The 13,733-nt window shown below is 52.6% G+C and overlaps 1 protein-coding gene across 3 annotated transcripts in view; it reads right to left on the minus strand.

Annotated features, from left to right (window-relative positions):
* GMPR (guanosine monophosphate reductase) overlaps positions 1-13,733 on the minus strand; it is a 52,123-nt gene that overhangs the window by 3,453 nt on the left and 34,937 nt on the right. Inside the window, exons 7-9 of one of the 3 annotated variants that reach the window (XM_042937848.1) lie at positions 10,930-10,972; positions 8,568-8,727; positions 4,619-5,150 (exon numbers count right to left, since the gene is read on the minus strand). In XM_042937848.1, the coding sequence (XP_042793782.1) occupies positions 4,970-5,150; positions 8,568-8,727; positions 10,930-10,972 (384 nt within the window). In that variant the 3' untranslated portion in view covers positions 4,619-4,969. Of the gene's footprint in view, positions 1-4,618; positions 8,138-8,567; positions 8,728-10,929; positions 10,973-13,733 lie in introns of those variants that run through there. The other 2 variants (XM_042937849.1, XM_042937850.1) reach the window with 2 other exon arrangements.

The raw sequence follows: 13,733 nt of genomic DNA on the forward strand, positions 1-13,733 counted from the left end.
CCCAAAGAATATAATCCTGAACAAGAAGTGTTTGTAACAAGGGATCCTAGCTACCAGTAAAACAGAACTCATTATGAGGACAAAAAAAAAAAAGAAAAAAAAAGAAAAGTTCAGCCTTCTTTCTCCACCACCCCCCCCCCCCGCACCTCATTTAAATGGGGGGTACAAACAAGAATTTCAATTGCAATGCTTCATTTTACTTTAATTTTGGGGTTTTTTTCTTTAATCTTGAGGCCAAAATACCCAGTAAAACACGGAACAACTTCTCAGAAGAGTCCTGTTCTGTCCCAGACACAAAGCAGCCAGCAGAAACTGGACACCTGTGGGGACACTGAACAAACCCACCTACAGTTCTTAAATTCAGAATCTCAGCCCCTCCCTTACCATTCAATGCAACGTTTCTGGTAGCTGACATTCACCTGTACGATGGCGGGAGGGAACAGCGGCTTCAGTTTTTCACGTCCTTCGTGACTTGCGTACAAATGGTTCAGCTGTATTAAGATTAAGTGCATTTGGCCAATAGGTAGAATCAACACAGCAACAGTCTCTAAGAATTTCCGTCACTTTTCTTATCCGAAAGGACTCGAGTCTTCCACTGCAGATAATCGAAGACTTCACCCAAGTTTTCTTCCCCTTTAGTTTTGTTTGTTTGCTGTCTGGATGGCCAATGAGCCGGTCTCCTTTTCCATGGCCAGTCTGAAGGTTTGCTTTGGAAGTGCTGCTTACAGCATTCCTTGCCGGGCTAATACACCGTCCTCCGGGAATATCAAGTCTGACGTGACTGACGCTGGCTTAGAGCTGTGTCTTTACACGGCCGTTATCAAGAAGCTGGGCGTGTACGTTTCCTCTGGTTCTTCCAGGAACCACTGCTCTCATTATCTGGTCCGGGAATGGGGTAAACTGTTCAGTCCGTGAACATTTAGTTTGACACCTATACATTCGGTCCCGCGAATACTGCCCTTCTGGGGTGGTTTCTCCCGGCTCGGTGTTCACCTGTAAACCCATGTAGGGTCAAGTGAATGGAGGTCTCGGGAGAGCCCTGCCAGTATCCGTGGTGGCCTTGGTTTAAGACAGTCCTAACTTCTGGCCAGTGGGGCCCTGGCCCCGGAGCCATCTCTGAGATTCGTACCACTGTTTTACTATCAGATCATTACCCACCAAACTTCCAATCGTATGCCTCCCACCGGCCAAGGGAAAAGAGACACCAGAACTTTGGGGCAATATCAGACTGACACGGCCAGTACAGAGGAGAACTAGGGAAGGAATGTTTTGCACCTTACTGAAAAGAAAACTTTTAAGTGCATACATAGTTAAGAGCTTTTATTGTGACAGAACTTTTTTCCATATGCGTGCATACTCTCTGTAATTCCAGTGTAAAATATTGTACTTGCACTAGCTTTTTTAAAACAAATATTAAAAAAAAAATGGAAGAATTCATATTCTATTTTCTAATCGTGGTGTGTCTATTTGTAGGATACACTCGAGTCTGTTTATTGAATTTTATGGTCCCTTTCTTTGATGGTGCTTGCAGGTTTTCTAGGTAGAAATTATTTCATTATTATAAGAAAACAATGTTTGATTCAAAATTTGAACAAAATTGTTTTAAACAAATTGTCTGTATACCAGTACAAGTTTATTGTTTCAGTATACTCGTACTAATAAAATAACAGTGCCAATTGCAAATGTGTGTCCTTGCCTCTGTCAGGTGTTTCAAGACAAGGTTGAGAAAAGAACGGTAACCCCCGCCCCCTCGCCAGAATCAGCCCCGCGGTGATCGCCGGTCCCGTGGCAGTGGGGAGTGGATGCAAGGCATTGCCTTTCCTAGGAATGCTTTTCGGGGAGGTGGGGAGGAAGGCTTGGGCACGCAGGAGATGAGAGCCTGAGATAAAAGGCACGTTTCAACACCCGCTTTGGGCTTATTCAGTTCACGTTTATTTCCTCCTAGCTGAACAATGCTGTTTACAAGAGATCTTTGTTTCTAGACAGCATTTGGCAGCTTCACGGGACTCCAGTGGCCTTATCCATACATTCTGGAACAATGTTGCTACACACTGGTTAGTGGTCCCAAGGTGGAAAGTTCCTTCGGATTTCCTTGAGCTCATGCCTGTTAGAAAAACTCAGCAAGCCAGGGGGACCTCCTGACATGCGGAAAAGGAGCCCCCATTTGTCTCAAGAGCGCTGCTCGGTAGGTTTCCCCTGTGTCCGCTCTCAGGGAGATGCGGCTTAGTTACCCCAGAAACTAATTCCCGGGGGACCCATGCCGGCGGCGGCGCCCCCCCCCCCCGCCCCCCATCTGCACGTGTGGCTATCAAATCCTTCTGCAGAGACGGAAGGGAGTTCTCAGTGCTAAATTCAGGGTTCTCACTGAGCCCAGGGAGGAGCGGGTAACCCCTTTCCTCTTGTTGTCTTCCTGGTTAGGTGTTTGGGGGCGGGGAGCTCGCCAAGACTCTCCTCTGGGGACTTGGCATTGAGGCCCCGATGAGCTGTGAGCATTAGTGCTGAAAAGAGTATGCACGGCACCGGGGCGGGGGGGATCCGGGGGACCTGGCAGCCCACGAGGGGGTCCTGCCCCTCCCTCCAGGGCGGTCTGGACGGACGTGCCACGTGCTACGGGCAAGTCTGGGGAAAGCAGCCTGAATCACCGCCTTCCCTGCTGATGTAATACTCGATGCTTACGGTTCTGAGAGGTTGGGGCCCAGTGGCTACAGACTTGGCTCAAATGTTCACACGAGGGGAAAAGCGGTTTCACGTCCGGCAACGGGACGGGCCTCGAAACCACCAGATGCATAGCAGGAACGGCCCCTGGTGAACGGCGTCTCACTCGCGGACACCTTCCGGCACCCACTCCTGCACCGGGAGGCCTGGGGGCAGCGGTTGAGCACTCGGGCACCCAGCGCCGCACCTGATACCCCTTCCGGGGCTCCAGGGGCCCAGCGCTACTGGAGGCAGAGATGCACGTACGAAGGCAAAGCACGACGGGGCCTTCAAAGAGTTTTTTGCAAAATCTCTGCTTCCGAGTGATTCGCTTCCCTCAACACTAGCTCAGCAAGACACCTGCCTCCAGCAGGTGGAAACCAAGAGCAGAGAGCGTACAAAATCTTTACACAAGATGGGTAAGGCAGGCACAGGCCTCTGCAAAGACCACAGCCCGTACTGGGTTGATGGGCATCCCCGTCCCAGACCCCTCTGCGTGTAGCACCGCAGCCGGATGTAAGAGGGGGACAGGGGTGAGCCCAGGCTAAGCAAGGGGTGCCCAGAAAGTTCCCTTACTACCGCTAGTACATTTTGCATGGATTTCTTTAAGATCTCCCTTCTTTTACTTCTCTCCCTTATTGCAACAGAGAATCTCTTAAACTCACGGGCTTGAGTAGAAACCATCTTCCACAGGAACAGTGTGGGACTCAGACCTCAGACAAGCAAACGGAAAACATGGGGTGCCTCCAGCAAAACCCCACATCTTGCTCTATGTTGAAACAGCCTCTGGACCCTCATCTCAAACGTGTAGCCAATTCATGTTTCCACAAGTACAATAACTATTCCTAATGGAGTCAGGGGCGAAAAGTTTTACAACAGAGTTGAAGGTGCTGAACCCATAAATGCGTTCTTAGAAGACTACAAACGGATGGATAGTTTCCTGGAACATTATGGTTTCGATGGATTCTTTGTATGGTGTCAGTCACCGTGGACATCGGTGTCCTTACCACGGTAGCACTGTGTGATCCTTCTCTATTCCGGGAGAGTCACTTAATTGTTTAAAGGAAAATGCACTCTCGCGTCTGCTTCTCTAAACTTTGTTTAAAAGAAAAGAAAGTAAAACATCCTGGTCTGCATATACTTTCCAGTCTTAATCCTCAAGCAATGCCTCCAAAGAAGTGGCCACTGTTAACAAATCCACGTTCACGGTTTCAAGAAGTGCCATAGTGGACACTCCTCCAAGGCCCGGGTCCTTTCTCCCAGAAAATAGCATTGTCACCAGTGAACTGACCACTTTACAATAATACCTTTCTTGAGAATATTGATGGCGCCGAGAAGGGAATAATTCGCAGTCCTAATTTAAGTCAATGACTTCCGGGAAGCCACAGGTCAAGGTGTTTGCGGTCTTTCAGCGGGATTCCACTTGCCCAGGTTTTGGTGGATGACCTTTCCACCAAACATCCCACGGAGCTCCAAAATAACTTACAATCTAAGAGAGAGGCCAGCCTGACAGGTCGAGACGGAGGAGGGAGGAGATGAAGGGAAAACAAAACGCAATGAAAAACCGGGACAGGGACAGTGTCCTCAAAGCAGCATCGACCTTATGGTGACAGATACCTGTTCCCAGAAGGCACGTGTAACGCAGGTGGTGAAAACGTGCCGCCATGCCTCATGAGTATCTGCACGAAGCCAAGTCTCCAAGTTCCGGTCGGGTGCTTTTGGTTCTTTTCCAGCAACGGAAAGCAGAGGAGGGTTGGAGGGTTACCCTGACAGGCCTGGCCGCCCTCCCCTCCCATCCCCTCCCCTCCCCTCCCTTCGCCTCCCCTCTGTGACTGCTAAGAGCCAAGCATGGGAAGTAGGTAGAAAACCCCCAGCTCCCTTGACAACCTGCTTCCTGCAAAGGCAAACTCCAGCACTCCAAGTCTTAAGATAATTGCATTATATTAAAGTGAAACCATTTTTCTTTAAAAAAGGAAGGAAGGAAGGAAGGAAGGAAGGAAGGAAGGAAGGAAGGAAGGAAAAGGGGAGTTGATTTGAACAATGAGGTTATGAGTTCCAGGCAGCTGGGCTCTGACCACAGACCCGGTCAGCGCCCTGCTTCCGGGCCCCCGGAAGGCACTAGGGGAGCCCCAAAGCCTCCGGACGGCAGGTGGGGGAGCAGGAGGCAGGAGTCCAACATTCAGGAGCAGCCAGAATCTCTGATGTCACAGGAGGAGGCGGGAGAGCAGGTGTGCGTGGAAGCTCCCATGAGCCAGAAGTCACCGCATCCTCAAGGTTAGCTGAACACCGTGTTGTGCTGTTGCGTCACCCGGATGAACGTCGCCCTCCTGCTGAGCTCCTTGAGTTTGGCGGCCCCCACGTAAGTGCACGTGGACCTCAGTCCCCCAAGAATATCCCGAATAGTGTTTTCTACATCCCCTTTGTAAGGCACTTCCACGGTCTTGCCCTCGGAAGCTCTGGAAGAAAAAGGAAGCTTTTCTTTCTAATCGGTTGTTTCCTCCCCCCGTAAGAACCCAGCTGTAATTACTCCCAGCTTTAGCACTTGACACAGCCCCCAAGGCACTCAGGTGGCTCCGTGCCACACCCTCTGACCCCAGTCCCACATTTGCTACAAAGGCCGAGCCGGCCACACCAGCATCTCAGATGAATGCGTGCCTCCCATGCGAAACGCACAGCCTCACTGCTGGCCACCGGGAGCGTCTGGAAAAGGAAAGTCCTCATCAGCAGCCTTGGAAGAAGTGACCTTTGCGGCAGTAGCCTCCACTCTGCTCCTTGCTACTCCTCCTTAATCCCTACACCGGCGTCCAGTTGACCCCAAGCCCCACATGCCCAAGGGGAAGAACAGACGTGGCGGATTACCTCTTGAACAGCCTCCCCGCCAACTGCCTACAATTAAGAGGTGAAGGAGATATCAACGCAGACAGTCTCCCACGTGCCACGGTTTGACTCCGCCATGGTGCGAAAGCAATGCGCATTCAGCAGAAACCATACGTCAAATTCCGGACTTGGATCCTTTCCGGAGCTGGCGATGTGCGTACAATCCTCCCCTGCGATGCAGGCCACTGATGGCCGCAGCTACGTCAGCCCCGGGATCGTGAGGGGTGGACGGTCCCAATACAGTGACCAACCACCCTGCACCCGTACGACCTGTATATACTGTTTTGCAGTAGGGTATTTGACAAATGACACCAGACATTCAACACTTCATTATTAAAAAGGCCTCGTGTTAGAAGATTCTACCCAACTGAACGCTAACGTGAGTGTTCTGAGCACACGTAAGGTGGGCTAGGCTGAGCTACGACGTCCGAGGGGCTAGGTGTATTAAATGGGTTTCAGTTTACGATATTTTTACCTTAAGATGGGTTTATCAGGACATAGCCCCGTAAGTCAAGGAAGATCCACAAAATGGACAACTCAAGCCCTGTTAGGCTGCATGGACATACAGTCCAGACTTGCTTCTGGAGGGGCATTACAAGAAGGAAATCTCCAATCTATGCAAAACTCTAGCCTTCATCTAAGGCTCGGGCAATCTGGAAATTCTGACAACCAAACGGTGGACTCTTCTTTCCTGGTCTCTTCAACTAGAAAAGATAGCATCTCTCAATCAGAAATTCATTACCTAGGATTTCAAAATAGCATTAACTCTTGTTGCGCTGAAATCCACACATCCAAGGCTACCCTTAAGTGCAATGAAATCTACCCGCTTAAACCACTGACTAGACCAAGCTGGCCTCAGGGCTGGTTCACAGCACCAAGCTCACGGAGCCCGTCACTGGCCACTCCCAAGACGATTCACATCACCACGCTCTGTGACCAGGGACCAACATCTCTGCCCCTGTGCCCACAGTGACTGCCATTTTGCTTTTTACAAGAGATTTCCATGGCCTGCCCAGGGCTTGCTGGAAATCATCCAGACTCTCATCGTTGCTTCTCTGCTACCTGGTGATGGCACCTCGTGCAAGTCACTTATTGCTGAAGCCCAAGTCTTCTCATCCGTAAAACGAAGGTACTTTGATCTGTCTCCCAGGGACAGCGTGAGGACTAAATGGTTAATGGCTGGGAAGGAAGAAGCAAGGCATAAACAAGCTCTACCTTAATTAAACACAACGTCAAAGGGGGACCATTCTTGTGAGAAGACTGTAAACTGCCAGGGGAAAAAAGAGAAAGAAAGAGGGAGGGAGGCAGAGAGACAGAGACGGAAAAAAACAGATGCAGCCCGCAGGGCCCAGGCTGCCTCCAGATTGAGGTTCTAATTCCTTCGGCACTTCCCTTTCTTGTCTAATCGGCTTCCAGAACAGTCTTGATATGCTTGAGTCTTCTATTTTCGTTTTGCCTAAACCCTGCTGAAATTACAGATGGGTTTTTCTTTCGGCTCCTTGGCTTCCGTGTGTGCTATAACCTGGTCTGCCCTTCCCTGTCTACTTTCCTTGGAACCCAAAACGGATGCAACAGCTAGAGGGCAATAAATGTACTCCAGGCGAAGCATCTAGCTGTTGCCGAACCACAATGGCTCCGCTTAACGTACCAGCACCCAGCAGACACCGCACAGGACCTTGGGTAGGGAGGGTGGGTGCTGGTAAAGCGTGAAGCTTCTGGGCCAGAGGTCCGGGGTGCCACCGAGGCAGTAATCCTCACCCTGCCCACCCTCACGAACCATGCCACCTCTCCCATCGGGCACCACGTGGGAGGGACAGCGTCCTCCTGTTCTAACCCAAGTTTCCCGGATGATGGTAGAAGCGTGGTCCCCTATTCCTGTTCCCCACTCTGCCTTCCCTAAGCTGCAACATCATCGTGATGGAGTTTCCTCTTCCAAAGGAGAAAAAGACTGGAGAGAATAGGAATGGACATCAGTCCGCCAGGATCCCACAGAAGCACGGAACTCTGGCAGAGTCCCCCACACCTCCCACCTGCCCGCCCATGAATCTCAGCGGGGTTCTGGGATCTTCCCTCCGGCTCGATCGCACTCTTCCACAACACCTCTGCATCCCAGAGCCTCGAGAGAAGCTTTCAAGTATGGGCTGAACATAAGAAATGGAGGGTGTCCAGCAGCGAGGGCTTGAGTTTCCATGGACGCAAGACCTTCTGTCCTGTCCGCTTAGTGGGACTTGTCATCAGGCTAATGCCAACGAAAAGTAATAGCAGCTTCTATGGAACAGGGCCAGGCAATGATTATGTGCTGTCCTAAGGCTCTTAAAACACACATGCAGACACGTAAAAATGGAGGCGACACAGAAAATAGCCAGGTTATCTCTTGGGATCGTGAATTTGTAAAACAAAAAGGCAGGAGTCAGCGTGCCTTCTGCGGTGAGCGACACAATTAAATGGCTAAAAATGCTGCTTGTGTCAACCATCAGAGCGTGGAGGCTGTGGACGGTCCCACTGCAGGGGAAACACGGCACCCTTCCGGAAAGGCCTGACCTCCATGCAACGGCGTGCACCACACCTGTTTCACAAGCAACGGGAAACCCATTCTTCAGCCCAGTGCTTGCAGCCTGAACTCATTCCAGGCAAGAGACTGGCAGTTACAGGGCTGGCCGAGCAAAGGCCCAATCGGAAGGACAGGGCAAACACATTCCTGCCCATCCCCTGGAAATCTGGAGTGTCACCTCCCAGACTGGTCGCCCCCTTGTCACATTTCCCGTCCCCCGTGCCAAGAGACTTCTGCTCTGCACGTCCTTTGGAGGGCCCCCAACACAGCAAATGCTGGCTGGATAAAAACTGGGACTGTTTAGAAAGAAGCAGGGTACGTTCTCTAGCTCCCTCCCACGGCCCATCGGTATCAACAGAACTGATATTCGAGACTTGCTTCCGTCCTGTTTCTGTAAATGTGAGGCCTCAGCCACAGAGGGCAGGGCGCTGGCGCTTCCCCTTACCTGTATTCGGCGACCCCTCCTGCGTGTTTCTTCATCGCGGTTTCGGAGCTCATCCCGTAGAAGAGCTTGAGTTTCTGCCCGTTCTTCTCAATCACCTCTCCGGCACACTCAGTGTGGCCCGAAAACATCCCTCCCAGCATGACAAAATCGGCTCCGGCCCCTAAACTCCCAACAGTGAGGACAAGAAGAAGGGAGAAGAGCTCAGAGAAAACTGTTCAGAGAAAATCGGCTCTAGAAGGATCTACGTGCCGCTACAACTCACCCTTCCTTTGCTCCTAGCGATAATCAAGTGGAGAGTTCAACCTCTCCCTTTTTGGAGAAAGTTAAGAAGTGAAGATGGGCACTGGACACCCAGAGAGAGAAATGCTGCCCACTACTGATGATCGGGGGCTAATGCACTAGAAAATCCTTGATGGTAACTGATGGTCAACTTGACCACCTTCCAAGCAGGGGTCTAAGTCTGGTCATCAGAGCAGCCTTGAGAATGGGGCAGCATTTTCTCCAGCGTGTTGCCTAATCTCCTCCACAGTCACTCCTCTGGTGTTCCCAACAGACATCTGGTCTACCTTGGGCCATCAGCACTCTCACGCTCTGCCTGTGTCGATCACGAAAGACCTCAGAACAGACTGAAACTCCTACCCTGGAGACGGGGTATTAAGAAGAGAGACCTGGGGCGCCTGGGTGGCTCTGTCAGTTAAGTGTCCGACTTCGGCTTAGGTCATGATCTCGCGGTCTGTGGGTTCGAGCCCCGCGTCGGGCTCTGTGCTGACAGCTCAGAGCCTGGAACCTGCTTCGGGTTCTGTGTCTCCCCGTCTCTCGGCCCCTCCCCTGCTCATGCTCTGTCTCTCCCTGTCTCTCAATAATAAATAAATGTTTAAAAAAAAAAATTAAAAGAAAAAAAAAGAGAAACCTAAATACTACACACGTATGGCACCGAAGCTGCTTCTCCAGTGTTTATCACAGGGCACGGCGCACGGTCGACCTAGAGTAACTAGCTGTCAAGAAAGGAAAAGGCGTATGTGGAAGAACTAGAAATCTCACCGTTCCCCATCCCGTTCCCGGATGGCTGCGCAGTCTCTCCACTGACTATGAACTTCTGAGGCCTATGGAGGGTTTACATCCAGAACACGACGACATCAGGGTTCAGATGGATTCAGTAATTAGGATAAAGGGCAAGGAGGAGCAGCAAGCATAGGAACCCCTGAAAAGTGGTCCTGACCTCTTCCATCGGGTCATGGACGCATTTACGGGAGGACTGTGGGATCTGCATTAGGCAGGCCGTGGCCTTCTGTTCAGCGTCTCAGAGAACCAGGCCCTGCGGGGCTGGCCCCCTGGCCTGGCATCAGACAAGCCGCACACAACGGGCCCCTTCTACCTGGTGGCAAGACTTACAGGTCCTTCACTCCAGGGTCCCTAACCTTGGCCCCTCCTGCCGTGACCTTAAAGGGGCAGAGGAAAACTAGCATCCGGCCAGGCCTCCCACTGACCACCAGAGGGGATCCCCCAAACCAGGAACTGTTATCTACCGGGCATCTTCTTAACGACCAGTCACTTACCGACCAGGAGTGCCAGCTCCTACTCTGTGTGGGGAGCCCAAGCCGGAGCACCCAGGCAGCAAGTACATTGAGTGCAAAAATCAGTAACAAAAACGTCTTTGGCTAACGGGGGTGAGCCCAGTAGTGTAGGGGGGCTCCTGACTCTCCCTGCTCTGCAGCGGCCTGTGGGACCCCGACCTCGTTGCTCACTTCTCAGGGCCTCGGCCTCAACTATCAAGTAGGCATCCTGGATTACACAGAGATGCCCCCTAGGTTCCCTTCCATAACCAACACGCTTGATGAACCAGCTCTGACTGACGGACGCAGTTGGCCACGGGGTAAGTGGCGAACGGAGGGCACGGCACGTGGAGGTGCTGCCTGCCTACCGCTTTCCCAAGGAAAAGCCAGGTGGCCCCGGCTGCCCCCTGCTGGGAAACAGGCGCCTCGGCCTGTGGGGACAAAGTGCTGGGGTGGGGGCGGGGGGGGGGGGCGCTCTGGTCCCTCCCAAAAGACTCCCCCTACTTCAGTCCTGGAGACCCTCCCTGAGGTCACTCTGGGCCCGATACTGGCTTCTTCCCCGGCACCCTGAGCCTTCTACACCTGGCTTGTAAGGATGTCACCGCGTCTATACCCCAGGATGCCGGCTGGGTCTGCTCAGCCACCAACCAGAACCAAGCCCACATGGGGACTGTGGCCAATCAGGGCCGAAATCCAGGGATAGGAAATCAGCACAGGCTCAGAATTTCCCCAACACGCCCCGCCTCTTCATTCAGATTCCCATCAGAGGCTCTGGGGGGGCTCCCTGCCCTCCCTCCCTGTCCCCTTACCAAAGGCTTTGGCGACATCTCCTGGACAAGTGCAGCCTCCGTCCTTTGAAGAGGAAAAAGCAAGGAGAGGGCGTCAGCGGGGTGCTCAGCCAGGATGTCCCCTCCCCCGGGGTGACTCGGTCATCCGGAGGTGATATCCGGGCGCACCCCCAGCCAAGGGCAAGCCCCCAGCCAGAAACAGCGACCCTCAGAGCCCGAACCCAGCACTCCCGGGTTACCGTGTTCTGACTCAGTTTGCTCCCGTTTGCACCTTCTGTTTGCACCTTCCGTCCCCCCACCCCAAAACCCTGCCGTGTTCCCCCTCGGGGTCTGCCTTGCCCTGGGAGCCCGGGGCAGGAGCCGCTCTGAGACCTCGCCCCCCGCCAGCCCCTCACACAACACGCCGGGCCTGGGCCTTCCGAATTCATTGCTCATCCAAGCAGTCACCTTTCCCTCCTGCCTGGCGGGAGGTGAGGTTTATTTAGGACAAGAGCGGGATTATTTGAAGAGCCAGGGAAAGGACACTGAGTTAGCTCCTGCGTGATTCTAGCCGCTCCACGCACCTCCCGCTCATCTTCACGAAACGTGCCCAGTTAACTTACAATCAAACATGCACCCTGGATCCCCCTCGCCACCCACGGAGGGCACACGCCTGGGGCTAATGCCTGCGGGACGGTCACCTAGTCACCTAGGGCCGCCCGGCAGGTCCAGCCACGGGGGTTATGTTTACACACCAGCAACGCGGTGCGAGGCTTCCAGGACGCAGAGCCCAAGGCGCGTCCCTCCAGACACAGGCTGCTGCCTGCTCTTCGCTGCAGGAGTCCAAGGAGGACGGCGAGGGTGGCCGGGAGTTGCAGCCAGACCCCACAGACAGAGAGGCAAAGAAGCAAAGGCCCGGGGGCAGCAGGGGCAGGCCCGTGCCGATGTCACGCCAGCCCTCAGGTCAGAGCCGGGAGGCAGGACCCGCCCGCAAAGGCGTCACGCCAGCCTTGGGAAGGACACAGAAAACACAGGCTGCCCGGGCCACCTTAGGTCACAACTGGCGGGAAGGTGTGTGCGCCCCCGGAGTTGGGGGGCATTTAGTGAACGGAGATGAACCACTTCATGAACAGCGCCTCCGACAGAGAGCATGGTGTCTCTGTAACCCAATTCCCACCCCCTTTTTTTTAATGTTGTATTATTTTTATTATTTTTTTTTGAGACACACATACACACACACACACACACACACACACACACACACACACACAGTGTGAGCAGAGGAGGGGCAGAGAGAGAGGGAGACACAGAATCTGAAGCAGGCTCCAGGCTCTGAGCTGTCAGCACAGAGCCCGACACGGGGCTCGAACCCACGGACCGCAAGATCATGACCTGAGCAGAAGTCGGACACTTAACTGACTGAGCCACCCAGGCACCCCCTGAATTCCCCCCTCTTTTAAGTCCACTTTTTAGGCCTGTCCCTCTAGGAACTAGAACTCCATTTCTGCTTCATTACTTCTTTGCAGTTCGAAGCAAAAGGTAGGTGTGGAAAGCTTGTCTTGTTTCTTTACGAATCTTTACCGAGTACAAATGCTTCCTCAGTCAAGTCCGTTACAGGCACACCTCGGAAACATTGCTGCTTTGAGTTCCAGACCGCTGCAGTAAAGCGAACACGCCAACAAAGCAAGTCCGGTGAATTTTCTGGTTTCTCAGCACATCGAACAGCTACGCATACGCTGCTGCCCTGTAGTCTACCAACGGTGCAACAGCCTTACATTCTCAAAAAAAGGTGCACACCTTCATTAAAATGTACTTTATTGCTAAAAAACGCTAACCATCCCCTGAGCTTTCTCGGCAAGCCGGGACCGCTGATCACAGATCAGGCACAAATATAATAATGAAAAAGTTTGACATCCGGGGAGAATGAACCAAAACGCGGCACAGAGACGCGAAGCAGGCAGATGCCATTGGAAAAATGGTGCCAACATACTCGCCCAATGGCGGGTTGCCATAAACCTTCAATTTGTAAAAACAAAACAAAACAAAAAAACAAATAAACAAACGTCGTACCTAAGAAGAGCACCGAAGCTCAGTGCAATAAACAAGGTATGCCTGTATTCACGAGCAGCTTCTCTGATCCCAGAGGGCCACAGGGTGCTGAGGAACGGTCATTTCAGAAGTAGTGTCTCCGTGGAAGTTACGTGGCCAAGCCGTCCGTGCGAAGACAGTGACAGGACTTGGGATTGTACCTCGTGTCAGTGCTTTCAAACTTCAGCATGTTTACTTTCTCTATCAAAGGTACAAGCCCCCGTATGCCCTTCGCTCGTCCTGCCGATTTTTAAGTGCTTTATCTCGTTATCAAAACCAGTTTCACATGACAGGGTTTCAAACTTATGACCTCAGAAGAGTAAACAAATTCATGTTCCCATGAAGCTGGATGTTATCTGACTTACAGCACAACACACACACACACACACACACACACACACACACTCACACACACACACACACTCCCCAAGTCTTGTACTCACTTGCTTGTGAGTCGCCATGGACTGCCAGGGTGTCTCGAGTGGGGCCCCCACACTTCTGCATTTTTGTGGTTAGTGATGAGGCCCTGGGCTACTGGGACCCTCGAAAAGGAGCTCTTCTCTTCCCAGGATGGGCCAAGACAAGATGCCCACAGTTGAGAGGGGGGCTCAGTCGGTGAAGCGTCCAACTTTGGCTCAGGTTGTGATCTCACGGTCCATGAGTTCCAGCCCCGCATCAGGCTCTGTGCTAATGGCTCAGAGCCTGGGGCCTGCTTCGGATTCTGTGTCTCCCTCTCTCTCTGCCCCTCCCCCGCTTGT

Source organism: Panthera leo, chromosome B2 (genome assembly GCF_018350215.1).
Source record: "Panthera leo isolate Ple1 chromosome B2, P.leo_Ple1_pat1.1, whole genome shotgun sequence".
In the NCBI taxonomy this organism is placed as follows: domain Eukaryota; kingdom Metazoa; phylum Chordata; class Mammalia; order Carnivora; family Felidae; genus Panthera; species Panthera leo.